This window comes from Delphinapterus leucas, chromosome 1 (assembly GCF_059928025.1).
Source record: "Delphinapterus leucas isolate spDelLeu-1000000601 "Yukka" chromosome 1, BTC_Dleu_Yukka2, whole genome shotgun sequence".
NCBI classification, from domain to species: Eukaryota; Metazoa; Chordata; class Mammalia; order Artiodactyla; family Monodontidae; genus Delphinapterus; species Delphinapterus leucas.
Genome location: NC_143129.1, coordinates 7,314,138 through 7,337,021, shown reverse-complemented (window position 1 = coordinate 7,337,021; position 22,884 = coordinate 7,314,138). Strand labels below are relative to the sequence as shown.

Below are 22,884 nucleotides of genomic sequence, written 5' to 3'. Positions count from 1 at the left end.
ATACACAGACAGCCCAGCAAATGCAAACAAGGCAGAACTAAGCTTCAGAGAAAATCATGGTGCTGGAAAAAGGGGATATTAATCATAATATACTATTCCGGCTCTGCTGTGAAAAGTATTTACATGGTCAAATTATGTAAAGACTTTTAATTTAACCAGATAAAAACTAAACTCACGGGGCTTCCCTGGTGGCGCAGTGGTTGAGAGTCTGCCTGCCGATGCAGGGAACGCGGGTTCATGTCCCGGTCCGGGAGGGTCCCGCGTGCCGCGGAGCGGCTGGGCCCGTGAGCCATGGCCGCTGAGCCTGCGCGTCCGGAGCCTGTGCTCCGCAACGGGAGAGGCCACGGCGGTAAGAGGCCCGCGTACTGCAAAAAAACCCAAAAAAAAAAAAAAAAAAAAAAAACTAAACTCACTGAGAAGGCGTGGGAGGGAGGGATGGGGGGGAGGGGGGAGGGGGGAGGGGGGAGGGGGGAGGGGGGAGGGGGGAGGGGGGAGGGGGGTTATACATCACGTGTAGGAAGGTAACCGCGGTGACCGTGGGGCTGGAGACTCAGCCCACCAGGACTGCAGGCAAAGGGTAGGCAGAGTCGTGGGGTGACCTGGGTGAGCTGTAAGCCCCCTGCCCGGGGCGGAGGCAGAGGCATAGGGAGGGGTGCTCAGACGTTTATCGCGTGGCTCTCTGCCTGTTTCCTGGGGACCTCAATGCCTTCATTGTCACTAAAGTGTCAGTGAGCAGGTGTGGCCCTGACCATGCACAGAACATTGAAGTCTTAACAGGGGAGCCTGGAGGAGGGAACTTCCTGACTCTGCAGAACTGACCCACCGACCAGGTGACCCTGGACGGGCCACTTAGGCTCCCTGAACTTCAGGCTCGTCTGTAAAGTGGGACTGCAAAGCTGCCATCACGGGGGCTTCCCTGGTGGCGCAGTGGTTAAGAATCCACCTGCCGATCCAGGGGACATGGGTTCGAGCCCTGGTCCAGGAAGATCCCACATGCCGCGGAGCAACTAAGCCCGTGTGCCACAGCTACTGAGCCTGTGCTCTAGAGCCTGCGAGCCACAACTACTGAACCCATGTGCCACAACCACTGAGCCCGCGTGCCTAGAGCCTGTGCTCCACAACAAGAGAAGCCACCGCAAAGAGAAGCCCGTGCACCGCAACGAAGAGTAGCCCCCGCTCGCCGCAACTAGAGAAAGCCCACGCACAGCAATGAAGACCCAACGCAGCCAAAAATAAAAATAAATAATTTTTTTTAAAAAGGCTACCATCACAGGTTGTCGCGAGAATGAAATTAGATAACGTCCAAGGAGAGCCTTTGTGGGCATCGAGGTTTCTGAGGGCCTCGTGCTGAAACCAGATGGAGTAAGCACTGCCTGGAAGCTCCAGGCCTGAGCGAAGCCGGTGGTGAGGTCCCACGTGTGCCCTTGGCAGTGGGGGGCGGGTGGTACCACGTCTAGGCAGCTGACCCCACAGGAGGCTCAGAGGTCAGGAGAAGGACCTGTGGACTCCAGCGTCATGGAGCAGTAATAACTGCCGAGCTACTGGCCAACTGGACGCAGCCAAGCCTCAGGGCTTCAGGGACCTGCGCGACCAGTGCCATTGATCCCTGTTGTTCGAGGTTTTGTTCCAGCATCACCGAACTCTCACCTGACAAACCCTGAGCCACGGTGCCTGGGACACACAGGGCTGGGCTCCTGGGGGCCTCTGGTCACAGCGTTTTCACCAACCTGTCAACACATGACCTTGTTTTATGTATATTTCTGTTTAAAGACACTTTATCTAATATGTACCGAAGACTCATTAACATTGAACTCGTGGCCAACAGCCCTAGATCTTACACCTGAACGAAGCCCATCTAACGTGTTTTCTCCAAAAATCACGTCCCAGCTTCCTTGAGCTCAGGACACCAGAGAGCCCTGCAGCATCAGCTTGGGGACCATTTTAAACACTGGAATCACCGACAAAATCCCAAATATGCAAAAAACGCGGCACCAGATACTTCTTTACAGTATGAGACAGAAACCTGAAGGCAGACGTCGTCTTGCTTAACGCCAGCTGGGAACATGTGCCGCAGGTGACACTTTTCACCCCCCTGCACGTGAGTGACCATAAAGGCCCCGTGAGCAGTGATCAGGGGTTACAAATAAAGTTTAGCAAGTGGGCTGATCTGCAAATACGGCTTCCACAAATAATGAGCAGTGGCTGTTATTAAGCTCATTTTACAGAGCAAGAAACTGAGGCTCATCCAGGCAAACGGCTACACCTGACCAACAAGTGGCAGAGCCGGGATTCAGACCAGCCACGACTGCAGCACCGTGTGCACCAGCCCCAGGCCCCGCCCACCACTGCAGCCCCATGTGCACTGTCTCCGGGCCCCGCCCATGACTGCAGCACCGTGTGCGCCAGCCCCAGGATAGCTTCTCATTTATGGCTAGGGCCCCCGAGGCCCAGAGAGGATGCTGAGTCACCTAAGGCCGCACAGATGTTGGGGGCAGTTCAGGCTGAACCCTGGCCCTGGACCCGGGGAGTGTCCTTTCTCACAGCTGCACCCCTTCTTCATGAAGTGCCTGACCGCCTGCGTCGTGGGTTCTCCCCTCCCAGAGGTCGGAAGATGCCCTCAGGCCGCTGTCACCAGCTCAGCTCCGGCCCTGCAATGAGTGCCTGCAGATGGGGACGCCAGGGGGCGCCCCCCTCGCCAGCGCCGGGTGCCCCCCAGCCTGAGCGGTCCAGGAAACGGGAGGAACAATGGGGTGATTGATGCAGGCGCCCTGAAAGACAGATTGTTCAGATGAAGAGCATTCCAGGCTCCCGCCAAACGCCCAGAGTGTGTGGAATTTCAAGGAAAAGCTGAGTAAATGAGAGCTGTCTGGCTGGGACCCTGGCCCCCTCTCCGGGGTGTTGCAGGCTCAGCCTGGGCCCCAGAGGCCGAGCCTGGCCAGGTGGAGGCGGCAGGGGAAGCAGAGGGAAGGTGGAGCCATGGATGGGAGGAGGGCTTCCTCCCCACCCTTCAGATGGCCTGCGCCTCTGGATACACTCAGACAGGCACCCAGGTCCTGTCCCCACAGCAGCGCTGGCGTGAACCCCAGGGTGGCCTCGGGTAGAGCCTTCCACCTCTCTGAACTCTGTTTTCTCATCTGTAAGGTGGGCCTAAGCCTCCCTCCCCTTTGTGCCCAGGGCCATTGTGAGGGCCAAGGAGGAAGGGCTGCACAGCTCAGTATCAGGCCGCTCTCTGGTCAAGGCAGGCCCCCTCGAGCCGCACCAGGACCCAGCCCCTGCCCCTCCGGCTCGCTGCCCAGACCTCCAGGGGACCCGGCCCAGCACCAGTCCCTGGCGTGAGCTCCCAACCTCCTCCAGCCCAGGATCTGAACTTCCGACCACCGCCCAAGGCCAGGGAGGAGGGAGAAGGATCTGGGCTGAGGGAGCACAAGGGTTCCTTGTCCTGCCAGGCAGCCTGGCACCGCCTGTCCTGTCCCCAGAAGGAGTCTCTCTGGGACTATTGTCTTTCTCGTGTGACTCCGGGAAGGGCAGATCAGGGCCATGGGGCCAGGCCGAGCGGCCATGGCCTGCTCACACCGCACGCCTGCCCCTGGAGCGCCGGGGCCACCCCAGCACGGGGCCCAGCCAGCACTTCTGTTCCTCGTGGTGGCTCCGCCCCCGGCCCCTTCCCTTCCGAAAACCTCAGCTCCCACCCTGTCTTCACAGCCTCTGTTCCACCCGTGTTCCTTTGCTGCTTTATTAATTGAATTATTTACAGTTCTTACTGGGCACCCAGCAGAGTCCCAGCCCTCATTAGCCTTCAGTAAGATGTAATTATAGCCCAGCCACCCACCTAAGTCACCCAGGCAGGGACGTAAACCCCCATCCTTTACTCTGGCCCGGCTTTCAGTGTTTGTCACTGTTCCTCCTGGCGGCCCTGCTCCCTGGCACCCCCGGCGTCCCCTTGCTGCTCTGCCCCAGCCCGTTCTCGGCCCACAGACCCCAGTTCCGACCCAACATCAGGCAAGTGCTACGTGATTTTGAGCAAATGACCCAAAGTTTCCGGAGTGTGTTTCTTTATCTGCAAAGTGAGAAGGGCTCATCTCTGCTCCAGGCGGTGGGAAGATCAAACACGATGGTAGTTATGAAAGCCCCATGACACCTGATCACCAGCCACACAGCGGAGAAACCGTCACGATGGTCCACGTGCTAGCAGGCAGCCTCCCCAGACACCTGGAGATGAGGCTGTCCTGGTCCAGCTCCTCGGAGACTAATAATAATGATCCCCGTGGTGGGTAGTTGTCCCAACTTCACGAAGCATTTTCATACCCTTCAGACCATTATAACTTTCCCAGTGGATCCAGCGACAGAGAGGTGGGGAGGGAAAATGATTTGGGACAGCTGGAGATCTTCAGCATCACCTGGGTCATCTCTACAGGATTTACTGTCTGCCAGAGATGCACATCCAGCTCCCTAGACACACACTGGTGAGGGAGGACTGAGCCAACAGATCTCAGCAGCCCCACTCTGGGTCCAGGATGGGTCCTTCCAGCCGGTTCACAGTTCCTCCCAGGGCCCGACAGAGTTCAGTCCTGAACAAAGGCCTTCTGGGTGCTGGTGGTGACCGAAGAGGAGGCGCATGTGCCCCGGGCACACCCTTCCTGCCAGGGTCCCCGCCAGCCGCGCCCGCACCCTTCCTGGCTTCTGGCAGGGTGGGCAGCTTTAAGTCCCTCAGGAAACAGCACTGGGGCCGTCTGCCAGCATCGCATGCGTGAGCAGAGGCCCAGCCCCAGGGAGCCATCAGCAGGCCTGGGGAGGGTTACGTCCACAGGATGTGCCTGGGACCCAGGTGTTCCCGTGGGCGTGGGCGGTCTGGGGCGGGTACTTAACAGCCTCCGCCTCTGCCGGGCTACCTCACCTGCCCTGGGGAGAGATGCTGCTCTCGGGGAAAGGAAAAGAAGAGCCCGGCTCTGCGGCCAGGCCTCCCCCGCAGGTGCCAGGGGAGGTGGGGGGCAGCCAGCAGGGAGATGCCAGGACAGGAAGGCAGGGCTGGCCCTGTCTGTCCCAACCTCCCTTCATGTGAGGACAGCCGTTGGCAGCAGGGAAGTCGGTCTGGGAGTTCAGACTCCGGGCCTCACTTGCTGGGTGAGAGTACGATGCTAAGAATATGAGAATATGCTCTGTGCCTCAGTTTCTTCCCTCCTGGGCACACCCTCCAGGCAGGCTTAATGATAGCCCCCCAAAATGTCCACATTCTAAGCCCTGGAACCTGTGAATATTACCTTACATGGCAAAGACCTTGCAAATATGACCGCGTTAGGGATCTTGAGATGCGGAGATGACCCTGGATTATCCGGGTGGGCTGTAAAAGTTGTCATGTGTCTGTAAGAAGAGGTACACAGAGGTACACAGACAGAGGAGGAGGGGGCAATGTGACCACAGAGGCAGAGGCTGCAGTGATGGGGCCACAAGCCAAAGGACCCTTGGAACCCCAGAAGCTGGAAGAGGCAGGGGCTGATTCTTGTCCGTAGGCTTGTCCGAAGTACAGCCCTGCTGACACCCTGACTCCAGCCCGGCACCAGCCCCATGCTGATTTCAGATGTCTGGTCTCCAGAGCTGTGAAAGAAGGGACTTCTGTTGTTTCAAGCCACCACATGTGTGGTCGCTTGTCACGCCAGCCACAGGAGGCTGTTGGTTGCGTCCTCCTTGCCTGGTGGCACGAGGAGTCCGGTGCCTGGTCTGGCTCCCAGCAAAGTAGCTCGTCTTCTCTGCTGTGCTGGAGAACATCTTTTTCAAGGAGTTTGCCTTCTCCGCCATACGGATAATGCTTTTAAATGGCCAAGGACATCGTTCCGGCCTGGAAACATTCCAGGGTGTCCTGGGCTAAACAGGCGGGCGAGGGAAGGTGCGCTGCCCACGTGGGAGACAACAGACCTGCCCCTCCTCACCCCCAGGCCCCAGCCTCCTCACGCGGCCCCCAGGACCACTGGACCGAGCCCTGAGCATCCGCTCAGGAGATTCTAGATTCTCAGGCACTAGGCAAACACTGAACTCTCCCTGTGAGCCAAGCACAGGGCCAGCCCAGAGAAGAAAGGCACCAAGAACGTGGTCCCCGCCCCGGGGCGGGAGGGTGGAGGCAGACAAGCAGGCCGAGGCTACAGCAGTGAGTGTGTGAAGAGCCGGGCGAGAAGAGGGTCCTGACGATAGCATCTGCTTTGTTACCCGTTGCCGAGCGACAGATCGTCACAGGCTCGTGGTGTAGACAACACAGTGCATCACCTCACAGCCTCTAAGGGCCAGGGATCCGGGCGTGCCCCCGGGCCTTCTGCTCTGGGGTCTCACAGACAGCAATCAAGTTGTCGGCCAGGAGGGGGTGTCGTCTCAAGGTCTGACCAGGAGGGACCTGCTTCCAAACTCACATGGTCGCTGGTGGGACCCAGGTCCTCCCTGCGGGCCGTTGGTCAAAGGCCACTCTCAGTCCTGCCGCGTGGGCCCATCCAACACGGACGTTTCCTTCGTCGAAAGGAGGCAGGGAGAGCACCGCGATGAGTGAGATGGGCGCCAGGGTCTTACGTGGCCCTAATTGCAGACGTGACAACCCGTCCACTCACCAGGCCAGTCGCTCTCGAGGGGCGGGGTCCACACAAGCCCTGCAGGGGGCGGAGACAATGGGGGCTGCTTAGGGTCTGCCTGCCACCGGGACTCCCAAACTGGGTCTCAGAGGAACAGCGGGGACCAGCGAGGTCAGCGGGAGCGCGGGGCTCAGGAAGAACATGGTGGTCGACTGAGAAACCAGAGCAGAAGGGCTTCCAGGCAGAGAGCAGAGCTCAGGGAACCCACGCCCGCCCGAGTGCGGCCCAGGAGTTGACGTTTTACTATGTGCCCACTTGTGTGTCCTGACCTTATTTATTTGCAGTGTTCCTGGAGAAAGAGAGGATTATTGCTCTGTCTCCATCTGTGAAAACCTGCTCTGTCTCCATCTGTGAAAACCGACCCCAGGCAGTAAGAGTGTGGCCGAGGCCAACTGCCCATGTGGACCCCCTTCTGCAGGGCGTATTTGATAAAGATGGAATCTGGCAAAGAAAAGCACAGGCAAGCACCAGTCTGAGGGAGACACAGGAAGTGGAACAATGAGGTCGCCCTTGCAGCCAGGACCCCGGCCTCTGAGGCTAAGTGAACTCATGGGAGCTCGCAGTGTGTGTGTGTGTGTGTGTGTGTGTGTGTGTGTGTGTGTGTAAGACACCACTCAGCAGACTCCACTCACTAAATCTCCACCAGGCGCCTGGGCCCCAAGCCCTGAGGCCCGCACAGCAGCCCTGTGTTACCTGCACCCCAAGAGCTTCTCCCCCAGCCCAAGATTCACCACGTCATCTATCAGGAAATAGTCCAATATCACAGGCTGTTGTGATAACACAGCAAGATCACATCTGAGGGTTCCTGGAGACTCAGAGGCCTGGGTAGAAACACAGGGTGATGACAAAGATTAGAGGACGGGGGAGGGGTCTTCCAGAGACCTTGCTGGGAGGGGACTTGCTGGAGAAACAGACCATTGCGGCTGGACCCACGGGAGGGGGGAATGCGTGTTGTCACTCGTGGTTTGGAAGTGGGGAAAGCATGGGGTCTGACGTCTCCCTTTGCACAAATAGTTGAAAGCTCCAAACGGCTGCCCCGACCACCCCAGTCGAGTATAACTAATTGCTGGTGTTCGAACCGCTTTCTGAGCTCCGTTTGTCCTTTTATCCGTCTTCATTAGCGCGGAGGCCCACCTCCCTCGCCACAGGGCGTCAGCCAAGGCTCCCAGGGCTGGCCTGGGTCCCATTCTGCCCTCTCCTCTGGGCTTGGTGGGCGACAGGCTCTGGGAACTCAGGCGTGGTGGGTAACCTGCCCTCCCTTCCCGGGCAGGGGGACAGGCGTGCATGTGCGTGTGCATGCGTGTGTGCGTGTGTGTGCAGGGCTCTGGGCCACTGGAGCGCAGCCCGGTTAGCGGTGCCGGTGGAGATCGTGGCGGCGCAGCTCAGTCTAATGACAAGGAATCTTGACAGATACTGACCTGCTGTCTCTCTCCAGCCTCCTTCTAACCAAGGGGGCCCCGGGGCAGTGGGAAGGGCCTGGGTCCCCCCACCCTGGGCCCCTGCTTCCACTCTTCCTGGTGGCACTTCTTCGTCTGGACGGGAGGTAAGTCTGGCAGAGCCTGTGTGTAATTTAGGCTGCACCCCGAGGGCTCGATGTTGGTCCTGAGTATGTTAGTTACACGTGGCTTCCCCCCAAATGGGGATCAGGTGGGCAAGGTCGCGGGGAGGATTTCTACGCGGCTGTGCTCACAGACGGCCGTGTGCACCATCTGTGTGCTGTGTCCTTTACAGGCACTCTCTCCACCACGTCTCACAGTGATCCAGGAAGTAGACCATATCGTCTCCGTTTTAATGGGAGCCAAGTAGCGTGGCCAAAAAGACACGGCCTCGCGGCTATGATTAGCGCTTTGGTGGTCAGCGGCCACCTGCACACCTGCTCGTGGGTGACCTGAGTCACTGCCCACACGGGCATTTCCTAAATGGCTGCTGTCTCACCACCATCTCCCCGACCCCTCCCAGTCCCCCCACGGCTCCCCACACCCATCTCCCTCCCCCCAGGTCTCCCTCCTCTGCGACCACCAGCCCTTCTGAAGCAGCTCACCGGCACCCACCCTGCTCTCCAGCGGGCCCAGCCATGCCGCTCTGAGAAGTCTCCTAAAGAATCTGCATGATGGCACTTATATGAGGACTCTAAAAAATACAACAAACTAGCGAATATAACACAGAAGAAGCAGACTCACAGATACAGAGAACAAACTAGTGGTTACCATGGGGGAGAGGGAAGGTAAGGGCAAAATAGGGGGAGAGGAGTAAGAGGTACAAACTACTATGTATAAAATAAATAAGCTGCACGGACACAGTGTACAACACGGGGAATATAGCCAATATTTTATAATAACTTTAAATAGATATTGTGAATCCTATGTTGTACATCTGTAACATATAATATTGCACATCAACTATACTTTGATTTTTAAAAAAATAAAACTTAAATTAAAAAAAGAATTATTTTTTTAAAAAATCCAGAGACAGAGATTTAAATATTTCTTTTTTTATATATAAATTTATTTTATTTTTATTTACTTATTATTTTTGGCTGTGTTGGGTCTTCGTTGCTACGCGCGGGCTTTTCTCTAGTTGCAGCGAGCAGGGGCCACTCTTCGTTGCAGTGCACAGGCTTCTCACTGCGGTGGCTTCTCTTAATGCGGAGCACGGGCTCTAGGTGCACGGGCTTCAGGAGTTGTGGCTCGCGGGCTCTAGAGCGCAGGCTCAGTAATTGTGGCGCATGGGCTTATGTGCTCCATGGCACGTGGGATCTTCCCGGACCAGGGCTCAAATGTCCCCTGCACTGGCAGGCGGATTCTTAACCACTGCGCCACCAGGGAAGCCCCAGACACAGAGATTTAAATAGGCAAACGTTCGTTGCAGCCTTATATATAACAAAGAAAAAATCAAAAAAACATGGGGATCCAACGAATGAGGGATTGAATGTCAAATAAATAATATAAACATAATAGAATAATATACAGGCATTAAAATATTTAATGTCAGGCTTCCCTGGTGGCGCAGTGGTTGAGAGTCCACCTGCCGATGCAGGGGACACGGGTTCGTGCCCCGGTCCAGGAAGATTCCACATGCCGCAGAGTGGCTGGGCCCGTGAGCCATGGCCGCTGAGCCTGCGCGTCCGGAGTCTGTGCTCCGCAACGGGAGAGGCCACAAAAGTGAAAGGCCCGTGTAACGCAAAAAAAAAAAAAAGAAAAAAAAATTTAATGTCATGGCCTCATAACACAATATATTAATACATAAAAAAATCAAGATATAATACACATAATGGCCCATGTGTGAAAATAATTACATATTACAAATCATATATAATTATATATTACGTATATATTTGCATAGGAGTAAATGTAGAAGGAAATATACCAAAATGCTAGCAAAGATTATCTCAAAGATGGGAACACAGAGATGATATTTGCTTCCCTCTTTATAATTTTCTGTCCTTTCACATTTTTCTCCAATGTAATAAAATAAAGGGGTGTGTGTGTAAGAACAGCGGCTTTGAGATGGGCTCCCCCCTGCCTGGAGAGAAAAGCAGAGATCACGGCGGGGGGCTCCAAGTCAGCCACCTCCTCTGTGCTCACCTGTTGTGCTCCCAGGCTCTGTGCCACCTCACCTTTTCCAGCCCTGTCAACTCTGCCCAGGCCAGGTCTTCCCCTCTGCGTTCCCCGCCCCCTGAGAGTCAGACCCCTAACCCCCTTGGAAGGCCCACCGGAAACATTCCCTGCATCCCGTCCCACTCCCAGAGCTCTGCCCCCACCGCACAGCCCTCCTCCCTGTTCAGTCCGCCTGCTCTGGCTCCAGTACCTGGCAGGTGGCGCAGGCTCGGCACTGGTGCAGCAGGTGTGGAGCTGATTGGAGAGCCCGGAGGACACTTGGTTCTCCTTCCTCCCTGCAGCCGGGACCTGACCATCCTCTGAGGACGGCAGGAAAGTCTGCTGGCGCCAGCGTAGGGGCCAGAGGAGCCCATGGGCCAACGCACAGTAGCCTGGGACTCTACGTGGTCCCTTCTCAGGGCAGAGGGCTGTGGGCGGAGCTGACTGCTGAGATGGGGAGGGTGGGAGAAGCCGGGCTTCCTGACCCTGGGCAGGGCTGGGAGGGGGGTGACCAACAGTCCCAGAGTGCCCAGGAGTGAGGGGCTTCTGGGGACACGGAGCTTTCAGTGCTAAAACCAGGAGAGTCCCAGGCAAGCTGGGATGGTTGGTCGCCCCAGCAGGGGGTGAGCCCTTCCTGTGGGGCTCTGGGACCAGGGTGCTGCCACACGGGGTCACGTCTGCTGAGCCCAGAGCCCTTGTCCCTGCAGGATGGGGTCCCTGTACCCAGGTGATGAGACAAACAGCATTTGGGCCAACACAGGACCGGCACTGTCCCCAGCATTCTCATGCCCCTCCCCCGACCCGGGGTCCCTCCGTTTTTGCAGGGGATCCTGCCCAAGCCTTGACCCTGTGGGCACCCACAGATCCTCCCAACCCGGGGACACCTCCCTGTGTCTCCTCCTGTTTCAAGGCCTGGCTGCAGTCACCCCTCCACCCCTGCAGCCTCCTCCACCTGAGTCTGTGGAGGGTCCCTTCTGGCCCTCACGCGGCCCCCAGGCTTCAGTGCGTACTCTCAGTGCCCGCCTGTGAGCTCCCTTCTCCCAGGAAATCGCGGGCAAACTCACTCTGTCACTCTCCCGCTCATCCTGGGAGAAGTACTCGTCTGGTGTGGATTCAGAGAACACATCTAGAGGCCCACTGCCCAGTTGAATCCTGGCTCCTCCGCCAGTTAGCCGCTGTGTGACTCCTAACAAGTCACATAACCTCTCTGGGCCTCAGTTTCTGAATGTAAAACCTAATCCACAACCTCAGCGGCTGGACGTTCCACGACTCCCCTGTGCCCACGGAGCAAGCTCGGTTACCGTTTGCCATCGTGATGATGAATCTCCTGCCTTGTCCCAGGAACTCAGAGGCAGCAGGAACATAGTGACGGGAGTGACCGACTGTCGCCAGGCAGCGTGGTGACGGGAGAGCCGTGGCTGAGGAGCAGAGAGCAGTTCCTTGGCCTGGACTGAGCAGGGAGGCTCCCCATGGCGGGGTTGTGGGGTGAGCAAATTCCCCCAGCTAGCCCTGGGACCTGGCGCTTCCCATGCAGGGGCGCTGGCTGGGGACTGTGGGGACGGACACTGGAAAGAGCCCTGACCTCGGAGGGCACACTTCCTGGGAGCTGGGACTTCCTTCCTGTGCATCGGGGAAACCTCGGGAGGTTTTAATCGGAAGGATGAACTGCGTCCTGGGCGGGACACTCAGGTGGCTGGGAGGAGGTCAGCCCGGGCTCCCAGTACAGCCTCCTGGCAGCTCTGCGCACAGCGAATCACAGAGTCTTGCCGGGGTCCCTGCACCTGGCCGCCAAGGTGCCTCTACACCCCAGCTTCCGGGAAAGGCCAGACTCCAGGGTCACGGGCGCGATGCCCGCTCCCTCCTGCGGTAGACCCTCTGCTTCCGGCAGCTCTTTGCACTCGTCCCCATTCCCTGCAACAGGCTGGCTCTTGCCAAAGCCTCAGCTCCCAGCCCAGCTCACCTGACTAGAGCCAGCCGGGCCCTTCTCCCCCGCCTCCCCACCCGGCCTCAGTGGATTCCCAGCTGCCGCCAGGCTGGGACTTGCCCCGTCTCATTTTCCCATTGATGACTCAGAGATCGGGCAGGGGTGAGCCGTGGCTGCCGAGGCAAATGGAAAGATGGTGGCGACTGCCCCGCCCTGGCCTCACGGCGGGGCCCCAACTGAGTGAAGTTTTTCCATCTTGTGCATGTCCGCTGGCACTGTTGGGGCCTCTGTGCCCCCAGGAGACCTTGACCTTGCTCTGTGGTCCGGCCGAGCACTCCTGGGGTGAGGGCCCGTGGTCCTTGTCCCAAACTCAGCTGCCAGAGTGGCGAGGACACCCCTGATCCCAGGAAGCAGAGAGACACCCCAGAGAGGCTACGTATCTTTTAAAAAACGAAACTCACTACACAAGCCCCGATCCCCGTGCTGTGAGATCTTGGCGCCTCCAAGCAGCTACAGGGCTCGAGCGATTATCCCCATCCCAACACCCGCCACCGGCACTAGTGTCTGCTGAGAGTCTGTTCGAGGGTCGGTGCTGGGGGTCCTACAGCAGCTCCCCCTTCACAGGGGCTGGGACCTCCTAGCAAGGGGAGCAGCTGAAGCTGGGTTTGGATAGGAACCAAAGCACACTTGGAACCAACGGGCTGGCTGTTCCCAAAAAGCAGGGAGGGCCGGGAGTTGGGAGCCCGCTCTCCCCCTGCACTGTGTGTGCCCCCACAGACATCCCACACTGGCTGTGCCCCCTGCTGTCCTGAGCTGCCAAGCTCCGGAGCCACCCCTGCAGGCTCCGCTGAGGGCAGGACAGTGCCGCGCAGAAGGACACCGCCTGTGCTGCTAACACCCCTCTGCCGGCACAGCCGGCACTTCCTCGCCCTGGGCTCTGGCTCAGATCAGGTGTTTCTTCATCTCTGCGCCCCAGCGCCCAGCGCAGCACCTGGCTGCAAGAGGCATTGGCATGTCTGCTGGATGAGTGTGTCCTGCACCCCGATTCCACCTGCGCACAAACACGCCCCCGTGTCTGAGTGTCTGGACGCCTCCCTGAATCCTCACCATCACCATCACCAAAGTCACCTTTGGGCTCGATGGAAAGAGCAAGGATTCTATTTTATTTTTATTTATTTATTTATTTAGGATTCTAGTTTAGAGGCTGCCGTTTTAGAGCAGGATGGAGAAGCTAAGCCTCTCATGTAGCTTGAATCAAGGAAACAGTGGCAGACACCATGCTCTCCCCACACATATATACAAGAGCTGCCAACCTCCCCACCTTTCTCCCAAAGCTCATGGCAGACATCACCAATTGATCACAGCACCCTAGCTGGCACGGACGGTGATGCTTATTTGCCATCATGGGCTGGGTATGCAGCCTAAGGAGATCATAAATGAGATATCTGTAAAAATTCCTTGGTAACTTGTAAGTTCTCATTTGATTGTAAGATGTAGTTCACATATCAGATAAGCAAGAAGCTTCAGAGGACTCTGAGGGACGGGGACAAAGGACAGAGATCGTGATCGGACAGGAGGAGGAATCTGATGCGGAACGAACAGGTTGGAAGCACTGAGGGACCCCGCCTTGTTGCAGGGGACATTCAGCCTCCCTGCCCCTGCCAAGCAGCCACCGCTTGGCAACAGGGGAGGCCGGACGTGGGTTACCCGATCGGCAGTTTCTGTGTCACTCAGGACAGCTGTGTCTCTGTACCTCGGTTTCCCCACTACTGAAATTATTCCTTTTCAACCATCCCGTAGAGAAGACTTAACGGTGTTAATGTACAAGGCCCAAGTGTGTAAATGACAGAGACAGGCCCTACCCAGAATGCAGAGCCGCCCCCCCAGGAGAGCAGGCAGAGGGGCGTCTCTCGAGACCGAGTGGGCCCGTGCAGGCCTCATGGCCCCTCCCCTAGGACCTACGAGTCCATGTTCCCTGGGTTGCAGGGTCTCTCCCTCCCCAGGCTGGAGACTGCAGGATGGGGTGTGGACTGGGAAAGTGGGGTGAGGACAGATGCTCCAAGCACCAGGTCTTAGCGGCGGGCAAAGAATTCCACTCAGCAAGCGAACAGTGTGGTCACTGCCCTTTGCAGGGCATTTGCATTTGTGGACGGGTGTGAAATGGTAATGGCTGACCCCCCCACCCCCCCACCACCTCCAGGCCTAGTACCGCAGTGGGGGAAGAGGGGAAGGAGGGGGAAAGAACTGTGCAAAGAGAGGCCTGGATGGGTGGGGGTCCCAGAAGGACCCAAGCAGCAGATGACCCCCAGGTGTGGGCCTCAGACCCATCAGCTACCCCCGCCAAAGTAAATCCGGAGGCGAGCCCAGGTGGTTCCTCTTCTGAGCGCCAGCCCGGCCTCCCGAGTCCTGGGGCGCTGGCTCGGCGCCCCCGGGGGACTGCCTTTCTCCGGGCACGGCACCAAGCCGGGGGGCCGGTTAGCAGTCTGCAGCAGAGACGCAGGGCCGTGGCGGGAGGGGGCTTGGATGGCAGCTCTCCACCACGATCTCGGAGGCCAGGCCGGTGGCCGGAAGGTCCTGAGCGGGAGTCTGAGTACCCGGGGGCTCCATGTTCATCCTCAGCCCCTCGGGGCCTCTGACCTGCTACCCGGCCCCGGCCGCCCCTAATACGCTCCAACGCCTCCTCCACGCGTCCACGGCCTCTGCCTCACCAAACGGAGCACAGTCACACCCCGCGAGCCAAAGGGGGCATGGAAGCTGGCAAGAAAGAACAGCAGTCAGGGCAGGGCACACACGGGGGCGGCGAGTATCCACAGGAGCTGTTTGTACCAGAGCTTCCCAACCTGCTCCCAACGTTTTCGGGAGAGAAGAGCATTTGTCCAACACCCTGTCATCACTGCAGGAAGCTGTTCCTCCCGGCCTCTGAGGCCTGGGGGATCAAAGAGGATCAGCCGTAAGGACAGAAGGTCTGCCTCCTGCCTGGCCTCTCAGTGACCCCGCACTGCCCCACGAGAGGCACTTAACAGGAGGGCCGACCACCAGGCTCAATGGACCCGACCTGGCGAGGTGAGAAGCTGCAGGACAGGGAGAGTCACGAGGGTGGTGGGAGTGGGGTGAGGGGCATACAGGTTTCCAGGGGAGAAACGACACCTAGATCCTTCCTCAACCTGCGCCCGGTTCCCCCGGGAGGGGGCGGCATCTGGGGAAGACGGCACAGGGCCAGGAGCCACAGTTTCTAGGTTCTATTCCTGGTCCCTCCCCTGAGCCTTGCTGACCACAAACCCGCCCCCACCCCCTCCTCCAGCTTCCCTTCTCGGCCCAGCCAGCATGGCGGGCACTCTGGGGCAGGTGGACAGGCCCACCCTCTTTGGCATCAGTGGCCTGGCCTGCACACCCCACAAATCTCCTGGTTTCCCAACAGCTCAGCCCCAGGACCCAAAACCCACCACTGAGAACAGGTAGTGGAGCTCCCAGGCCCGGCCCAGCTCCCACCAAGGTCCCACCTTGGGAGCTACGACTCCTGGGTTCTGGCCCCAACCCTGAGAACCCTGCCACTGAGGGAGGCCGTCTTCCTGCCTCAATCCCACCGTCAAGCTCCAGGACGAGCGTCATCGCAGCAGAAAGGGGTGGGGGGGCAAGCTCATCCCCCCTCCGCCCTCCCCAGCTCCCTGAAAGCCACAGCCCAGGAGCCCTGCCTTGGTGGGGGTGGAGGCCCAGCCGCCTGAAGGTCTGTTCTGCTAGCCTCTTCCACCTGAGTCAGGGCAGAACCAACCTGGGGGGGGCGGTGCGCATCCTGCCCACCCTCCTCTCAGGCACTGCGGGCACATTCAGGACCCCTGCCCGGCGCCCCAGGGGGAAGGCCGGCTCTTGGCCCCAGGCCCAGGCACCCAGGGTCGACTCCTGGGCTTTCCCTCCCCATTGGCCCTACGACGGCCAGCTTTGAGAGGGCATGCTGGGGGGAGGGGGGGCGGTGTGGGGGTGGCCGGGCGGGCATTTCCTCCGTAGGGGAAAGAGGAGAGAGGAGACGGGAGGGCAAGGGGAAAGAAAGGCTCAGACCCCAAGAACTCACCTGGCACGACCCACGACACCGCGTCCATGGCCGCGGGAAGCGAAGACGTTAGCCTGCGGTCTAGGACACGAGGGTCCCGGTCCCGAGGCTCTGCCGGGCGCGCACGGTCTGGATGGCCTGCTGGTTCTTGAACTTGACCAGGCCCAGGGTGATCTGCGCGTTCCAGCCGGGGTCCTCGGGCGGGCAGCGGAAGTCGATCTCGCCGCCGCCCTCGGTCACCAGCGTGAAGTAGATGTGGCGCCCGGTGCTCTCCACGCACTCCACGGCTTTGATGCGGGCGAAGCTGAGCTCCTTGGGCCGGCCGCCCGCGCCCTTGGCCTCGAAGAGCTGCAGCCCGCGCTCGGTGAGCACGCAGCGCTTGCGCTTCCACTGCTGCAGCAGCCCGCCGCTGCGCTTCTCCAACACGCCCTCCCGGAGCACGGCCGCCGTCATGGGCGCGCGCGGGGCCGGGGCCGCGGCGCGCCCCGCCGGTTCTCCCTGCGGCCCGGCCGGCGCGCCCGGTGCCTCCCGCGCCGGGCTTCGGCCCCCGCCGCTGCTCCGCGCCCTCTCGCCCGCTCTCGCCCGTTCGCCCTCTCGCTCCCCGGGCCGTCTGCGCGTCGGGCGGCAGCTCGCGGGATGTGCCCTCACATGTCCCGCGCCCGCCTCCCGCCTCCTGCGCCGAGCATTCCTGCCCGGCCGGCCCTCCCCTCTCCTCCCCTCCCCTTCGCTCCTCTCCCCTGCGCTCCCGGGGGCGGGGCGCCTTCAGGCCTCCTGTCTGCCGTTTCTGGGGACCACATCTCCTCCAGGCCTTGGACTCGGGGGGGATAGTGAGGGGGAGGAGGAGGGGCGTCTTCCAGACGTGAGGGGGTCGCTGCTTGTGGGGGAGGGGGGGTTGTTCCGTGGTCGCGCACTGGCACCGGTTGGGACTCGCACGGGATGGGGGTTGCCAGACAGCTGCTGGAGCTTCCCAGGCCGCGGCAGTCCTGGCCCCCAGCCTCTGCCCCCCAGCCTCTGCCCCCTCTCCTAGCTTGACCAGCTCCCCCTTGGCGTTGCGCAATCAGAAAAATGAGGCCGATCCTGGGGTTGGGGCGGGGGAAAGGGGGGATCAAGCCGAAGTTGGGTTCCTCCCCCATCTGCAGGTTTTTCGGTTTGGGCCCCAGACAGGCTGCCCACAGCTGTCTCTGCTTGGACGACCCACTGTCCTGAGCCTGCCCCCATCCAGTGCGGCGGAGGAGAGCAGGACCTTGAGGTCCCTCGGCCTCCCCTCCCCGCAGTGGAGGAGGAGGGGCCCGCCCCCCACGGACCACCTGGCAATGGCACTGCCTGTGTCCTGGGCACACACTGGAGGGGCCTGCAGTTCAGCCCACCTAGACCGTGCCTGGTGGAGTCAGCCCCAGGCCAAGCGCGACCTGTTGCTTCCCCTCCGCAGATTCAATCAACCTCCCTCCATCCTGCACCGCACCCCCCAAGAAGGGACTTTTCCCCGGATGCTGAGCTGAAGACGGAGGGAGGGGACGGAAGAAGGCTCCCCTCCCTTTTCTGCCTGGAGAGTGTGGTGTAAAGATACCAGCTCTGTAGAGTTGGGTTCCAACCTCAACTCCTCCGCCTTGGTGGCTGTGTCCCGCCCACCTCGGGCAACTTCATCATCCTTCAGTTTCCTCGTCTGTCAAATGAGAGGATTAATTGATTCTTATCTCACGAGCTCTAGTGAATAAGTTAGATTACATTTGTGAAAAGCCCAGGACAGAGCCTGGTAACTCTCAGAGTCTCAAGAAATGTTATTCCAGGGAATTCCCTGGTGGTCCAGTGGTTAGGACTCCGAGCTTTCACTGCTGAGGGCTCCAGTCCGGGAACTAAGATTCCGCAAGCCGTGAGGCACAGCCAGATAAATAAATAAATAATTGAAAAAAATAATTATTCCACCCCTTCCCCCAGTTTTACTGACTTTAGATGACGATGAGGACCCCGGCCCGGCACTGGGAGACAGCTCCCTGGGTCCTAATGCCGCCCCATCTTGGTCAGCTCCTCCAGGACTTCCCATTTCTTAGGGACCTATTCATATACATGTTAATAATAGCTTATTATGGGAATAATGATTTGTAATAATGACAGTAATAAGACCTCTTTGTACTCGCACCCTGTGTTTCCACCCTCCTGCCCAGTGATGTGGAGCCTAACGGGCACAGAGAGGGTCCAGTGTGGAGGGGGAGGGCGCCCTCCCCGGCAGCACCCAAGTCAGGAGCTCTCATCTTCCCACCCACAGCTCTGCAGCCCTTGTGCTGCAGGAGACACACGCGTACACATGCGTGCATGTGCACGTGGGCCAGCTAACCCCCTAACTCCCAGAAGGCCCCTCCACTGGAGGGAGTGGTCAGACCATGAGAGAAGAGAGGCAACCAAGATAGACAGCTCCAGAGGGCGGCAGTGGAGGGGGCTCGAGGAGCCCGCAGCCCTGCCTTAGGGACCCCCAAGGTCTCAGCCTGCCCACAAACCATGCCCTCCTGTGGCCCTCCCTCCAGCCTCCAACACCCACGCCCCCCACTCCATCCCTCCATAGGCATCTCCTGAGTGCACCAACCCAGCACAGTCCTGCATGATCCAGAATCCTACTGAGGAAACAGGGCTCCAGACCAACTCTGTTCCTAACTGTTTTATCGCTGTCGTTTCCTCCTCCTCCGGGCCTGGGACACGTTGGTGCTCTCTCCAGACCCAGGTGAATTCACAAACGTATGGGCTTGGAAAGTTTACAGAGAGCTCTCACGTGTTTTTGAGTCTCGTGGCAGATGAGATCAGAGAGGCCGAGCAACCTAGATGAGGTCACACAGCTTTGTAAATGGCAAAGCTGGGATGAGATTGCGTGGTGGCTGAGAGGACCCAGGATCTTTGGCTGACACCACAGCACCTCTCTGTAAGCATGTGGGTACACAACATTCCTTTTAAACGTGAACCAGCCACCCACACTGTTCCCGTCAGCTTCCTGGCTGGAGGGGTGCCAGGCTTTTGGACACAGGAGAATGGGCCGGGAAAAGACAGAAGCACTGGGTAACGGGGAGGCCATGGGAGGAAATTCAGCAGGGCGTACTCTATTGCTGGAAAGGTCGTTACCAGTTAAATGTCCGGTTCCCAGCCTCACATCCCCCCGGCGTCCTGTGTAGGTCCTTGGAACCTGGGAGTCCTGCCCCCCACCCCACCCCCCGGGGACGAGGGGAGATGGCTCATTCTAAACCTTTCGCCCAGAATGGTGTCTGCCTGGTGGCCCCATCTGGGAGAGGCTCAGACTCCAGCTGGATTACTTGAGCCTCAGAAGGATCTAGAGGGGCGGGGTGCAGGGGACTAGTGCCAGGGCATCTGTACCCCACCCCCGGGGAACACCGCCCCTGGGTACCAAGTCCCTGGGTACACTGCCCCTGGGAATGGAGCTCTCACTCAGCCTCTGGGGCTTGGCTGGGGCAGTGCCGAGTCCCAGAGACACTCAGTCAATTCTAGTGGACTTGTTGACTCCACAGGGGACTCTGCTGGGCAGAACCGGGGCTGGCTCTTCCCTCTGCCCCTTGCACCTCCCCCCCAGGGAAGTTGGTCTGCACCGTCAGCCCGTCTGCGTCCAGCTGGAATGGGCTGGACTGCAAAATGGCCCCAGGGAGCAGTGGGCTGGAGGTGCTCTCTGAGCCTCCCTAGTGGGGAGTAGGGCGCCCGGTCCACTCCAGGTGGCTGCCTGGGACGGGGTAGAAAGGAAGATGGGAACAGCATGGGATGGACAGAAGGACGGGGCCCAGAGAGGCTCAAGGAGTAAAATCTCTGCTGTTTTCTACAATGTGTACTTAATCTTATTATAAATTCGCTTTAGTGTTCATTCATTGTGAGGCTCAGTCCATAGAACAAGCACGGAAGATCATCATATTTACAAAGAGAATGTATATCAGCACAGTACAAATTTAAACGGAAGGGAGAATCACCCCTTTGCTTGCAATCCTCCAGAGCCTGAGGCCCCTCAGTGATGCAGCCCTGGGGGGCCTGCCCCTTTCTTCCTGACCTGTACCCCACGCCTCCCCCACCTCCAGCCAGTCTCCTCACCAGCCTGCCCACAAGGCCACGGGCTCCTCCCTGCCTGGACCGCTCCTCCCCCAGCATCTCTAGGTTCGTTTCCTTACCTCACACAGCTCTGTAGTCAGACATCACCTTCTCAGTGAGGTCGTCCCCACCACCCTGTTTAAATCCCCCCCCACAGTCACACTCACACACACAGTCACAGGCACACATACTGCATCCCCTTCCCTGCTTGACTTTTCTCTATACCACGTGTCACCATCTACAAGTCTTGATATTTCCTTAGTTCCTGTATGTCTCCTCTGCCAGAATGTAGGCTGTATGCCAGCAGGGAGTCTTATCTGTTTCCTTTACTTGTAGATCCAGCACCTAGACTGTTGTCTGGCACACAGGGGGGCCTGAGCACATAAATGTTGAGTGAGTGGATGAAATGGAAACGGAACTGAAAAAAACTGGGAGGAGGAAAAGGGATAACGACGGAGTTCCCCATCCTTTCATTGTCAGGAGTCAATAAACGCTACCTACAGTGAATGAACCAATAAGGAGAGGTCCAGGTATATTATTTAGAATGATAATAATAACCACCAGATGGTCACACGGGATTTTTAAGGCAGTGAGACTATTCTGTATGATATTGTAATGGTGGATACATGACATTAAGTACATGTGTATTACGTATATTTTTAAAATAAAATAAAATCCCTGGGGCTAGCTAGAAAGCTGGCCTGGCAATTCCCCAGGTGGGCACTGCAGGGCCTCCTGGAGTTGGCCGTGGGCACCACAGCAGAGTAGCCCCTGGGCTGGGTGTGCAGCCCCTCCTACCCCTGTGGCTCGCTCGCCCATCCCCCGCCCTGGGAAACACGGGAATCCCCAGGTTCCCCCTAGACCCCTGACAACTGGGATTGGACGGCTCCTCCAGGCTGCCTGGATTGGACTCCCAGGAAGGAAGAGGCCATGCGGTGCCGACAGTGCTTCCAGACTGCAAGGTACAAACAGTTCACCTGGGGAATCTTGTGAATGCAGATTCTGATTCAGTAGGTTTGGGGTGAGACCTGAGATTCTGCTTTTCTAGAAGCTTCCACGGAACATGCTTGGACAGCAAGGGTCTAGAGCAGCGGTTCTCAGGTGTGTCAGCAGCGGCACCTGGGAACTTCTTAGAAATGCAGGTTCCAGGCTCCACCCTGGACCTGCCAAGTCAGAAACTCTGGGTTTGGGGCCTGTGTTGTAACCAGCCTCCAGGTGATTTTGATGCGCCCAAACCATCGGGGTGGAGGACGGAGCACTGAGCCGGGAGACAGGGCCCCAGCTCCATGACACCTGGGACAAGTCTGTCCCCTCTCTGACCTCAGTTTCCTGGTCCCATAAAACGAAGGCTGCCCAGCCCATGTTAGATTTGTAAGAAAGTCTGGCTGGTTTCTGGGGGGATCGGTTGTCTCCCCTTTGGTGAGACGAGAGGAGCATCTCTTCTCCTCCCCTGTCTGCTTTGCAGTCCCAGGTCCCTGAGGTCTGGTAGCTCCCCTCACCTTGATGGGACAGGAAAGTGGGTCTGCTCGCAGTCTGCTTCCCCCCACACCACACACACACACACACACACACCACACACGCACATGCACACACACACACGCGCACACACACGCAACCTCAGTCCACAGTTCCTCCCCGCCCTCCCCTCCCTGAGACTTCTCCTGACCTGCCCACACCCCTTTGGTGTAGCGCGCTTAGTTCTAGGGCTTTGGGGTTTCCTCGGATCTCTGTTTTTCTAAAGGGCAACAGAGAAAAAATGGATCAAGGTTTCAAGTCTCCAGCGATTTGGGTTTTACGGGCACCATTGCAACAGATGGCAACAGGGCACCGCCCAGGCTTGCTCCTGGGCTGGGCTCTCTTGGTGGAAATCCCCTCCCACGCTCAGCCTTTAATCACTTTCCAGCCCAATAACTTTCCTGATTCACCAGGGCTCCCTTTCGTCTCAAGAGCGCCCACTGCCCCCTCTCTGACAGGGCTGAGTCTGGGCTTGAAGGTATTTGCTCCGAGATCGGACTGTGGGTTCAGGTCGGGGCCTGCAGAATTTTCCCTTTTCCCACGTCATCCAAGCATCTGGATGCCCCTGCTCTAGGAGCAAAGGGGCTTCCCTGGAATGACCCTCATCCTCGGGGACACTGGGTCAAGGGGCAGGACCATCAGAAGAAGCCTGACTGCTGCCCAGGGAACTAGGGGCCTCAGTCAACCCGCGGGCACCAGCTGGGCAAACTCGGGCACACAGAATGCTTTCCAGTTCATGGCTTTCTTTGAAGTGCAAGTAATACTTGAATGCACTTTTGCTGTAAAAAATTCAAGACAAGAAAGTATCTTTTTCCACCCCTTCAGTCCCGCAACCTCAGAGACAAGAGTCACTTAGCTTGGCGTCTTCGCTTCCGCACCTTTGCACCTAGAATGGTATCCAGCAGGCTTCTCCTTGGTCATGTGCCAGGCTTGTCCCAGCATTCATAAGTCCCCTTCCAGCTCTGACATTCCCTGCACTGGTGGGTGGCTCTTCCCTCTCCTCCTAAAGGGCAACCATTCATAGGACCTCATTAAAATCACATGGTGGGGGGCTTCCCTGGTGGCGCAGTGGTTGAGAGTCCACCTGCCGATGCAGGGGACACGGGTTTGAGCCCCGGTCCGGGAAGA

The 22,884-nt window shown here is 58.5% G+C and overlaps 1 protein-coding gene across 8 annotated transcripts; it reads right to left on the bottom strand.

Annotated features, from left to right (window-relative positions):
- Positions 1-505: 505 nt before the first annotated feature.
- On the bottom strand, positions 506-16,750 carry PHLDA3 (pleckstrin homology like domain family A member 3). 8 transcript variants are annotated; one of them, XR_016391405.1, is made up of 3 exons: positions 11,506-14,882; positions 7,340-7,429; positions 3,978-6,626 (listed from the first exon to the last, which is right to left on the bottom strand). XR_016391405.1 is itself a non-coding variant. In XM_089904677.1 (3 exons), exon 1 carries the CDS (start codon positions 16,624-16,626, stop codon positions 16,255-16,257), a length of 372 nt encoding a protein of 123 aa, XP_089760803.1. In that variant the 5' UTR covers positions 16,627-16,750; the 3' UTR covers positions 3,988-6,626; positions 7,340-7,429; positions 16,195-16,254. The 8 variants fall into 8 exon arrangements, 5 of the variants coding, with proteins under 5 accessions (XP_089760803.1, XP_089760720.1, XP_089760760.1 ...); XM_089904677.1 differs by lacking the exon at positions 11,506-14,882 and adding an exon at positions 16,195-16,750 and having other exon boundaries at positions 3,988-6,626; XM_089904634.1 differs by lacking the exons at positions 3,978-6,626; positions 7,340-7,429 and adding exons at positions 7,436-9,739; positions 16,195-16,750 and having other exon boundaries at positions 10,416-11,622.
- Positions 16,751-22,884: the final 6,134 nt, after the last annotated feature.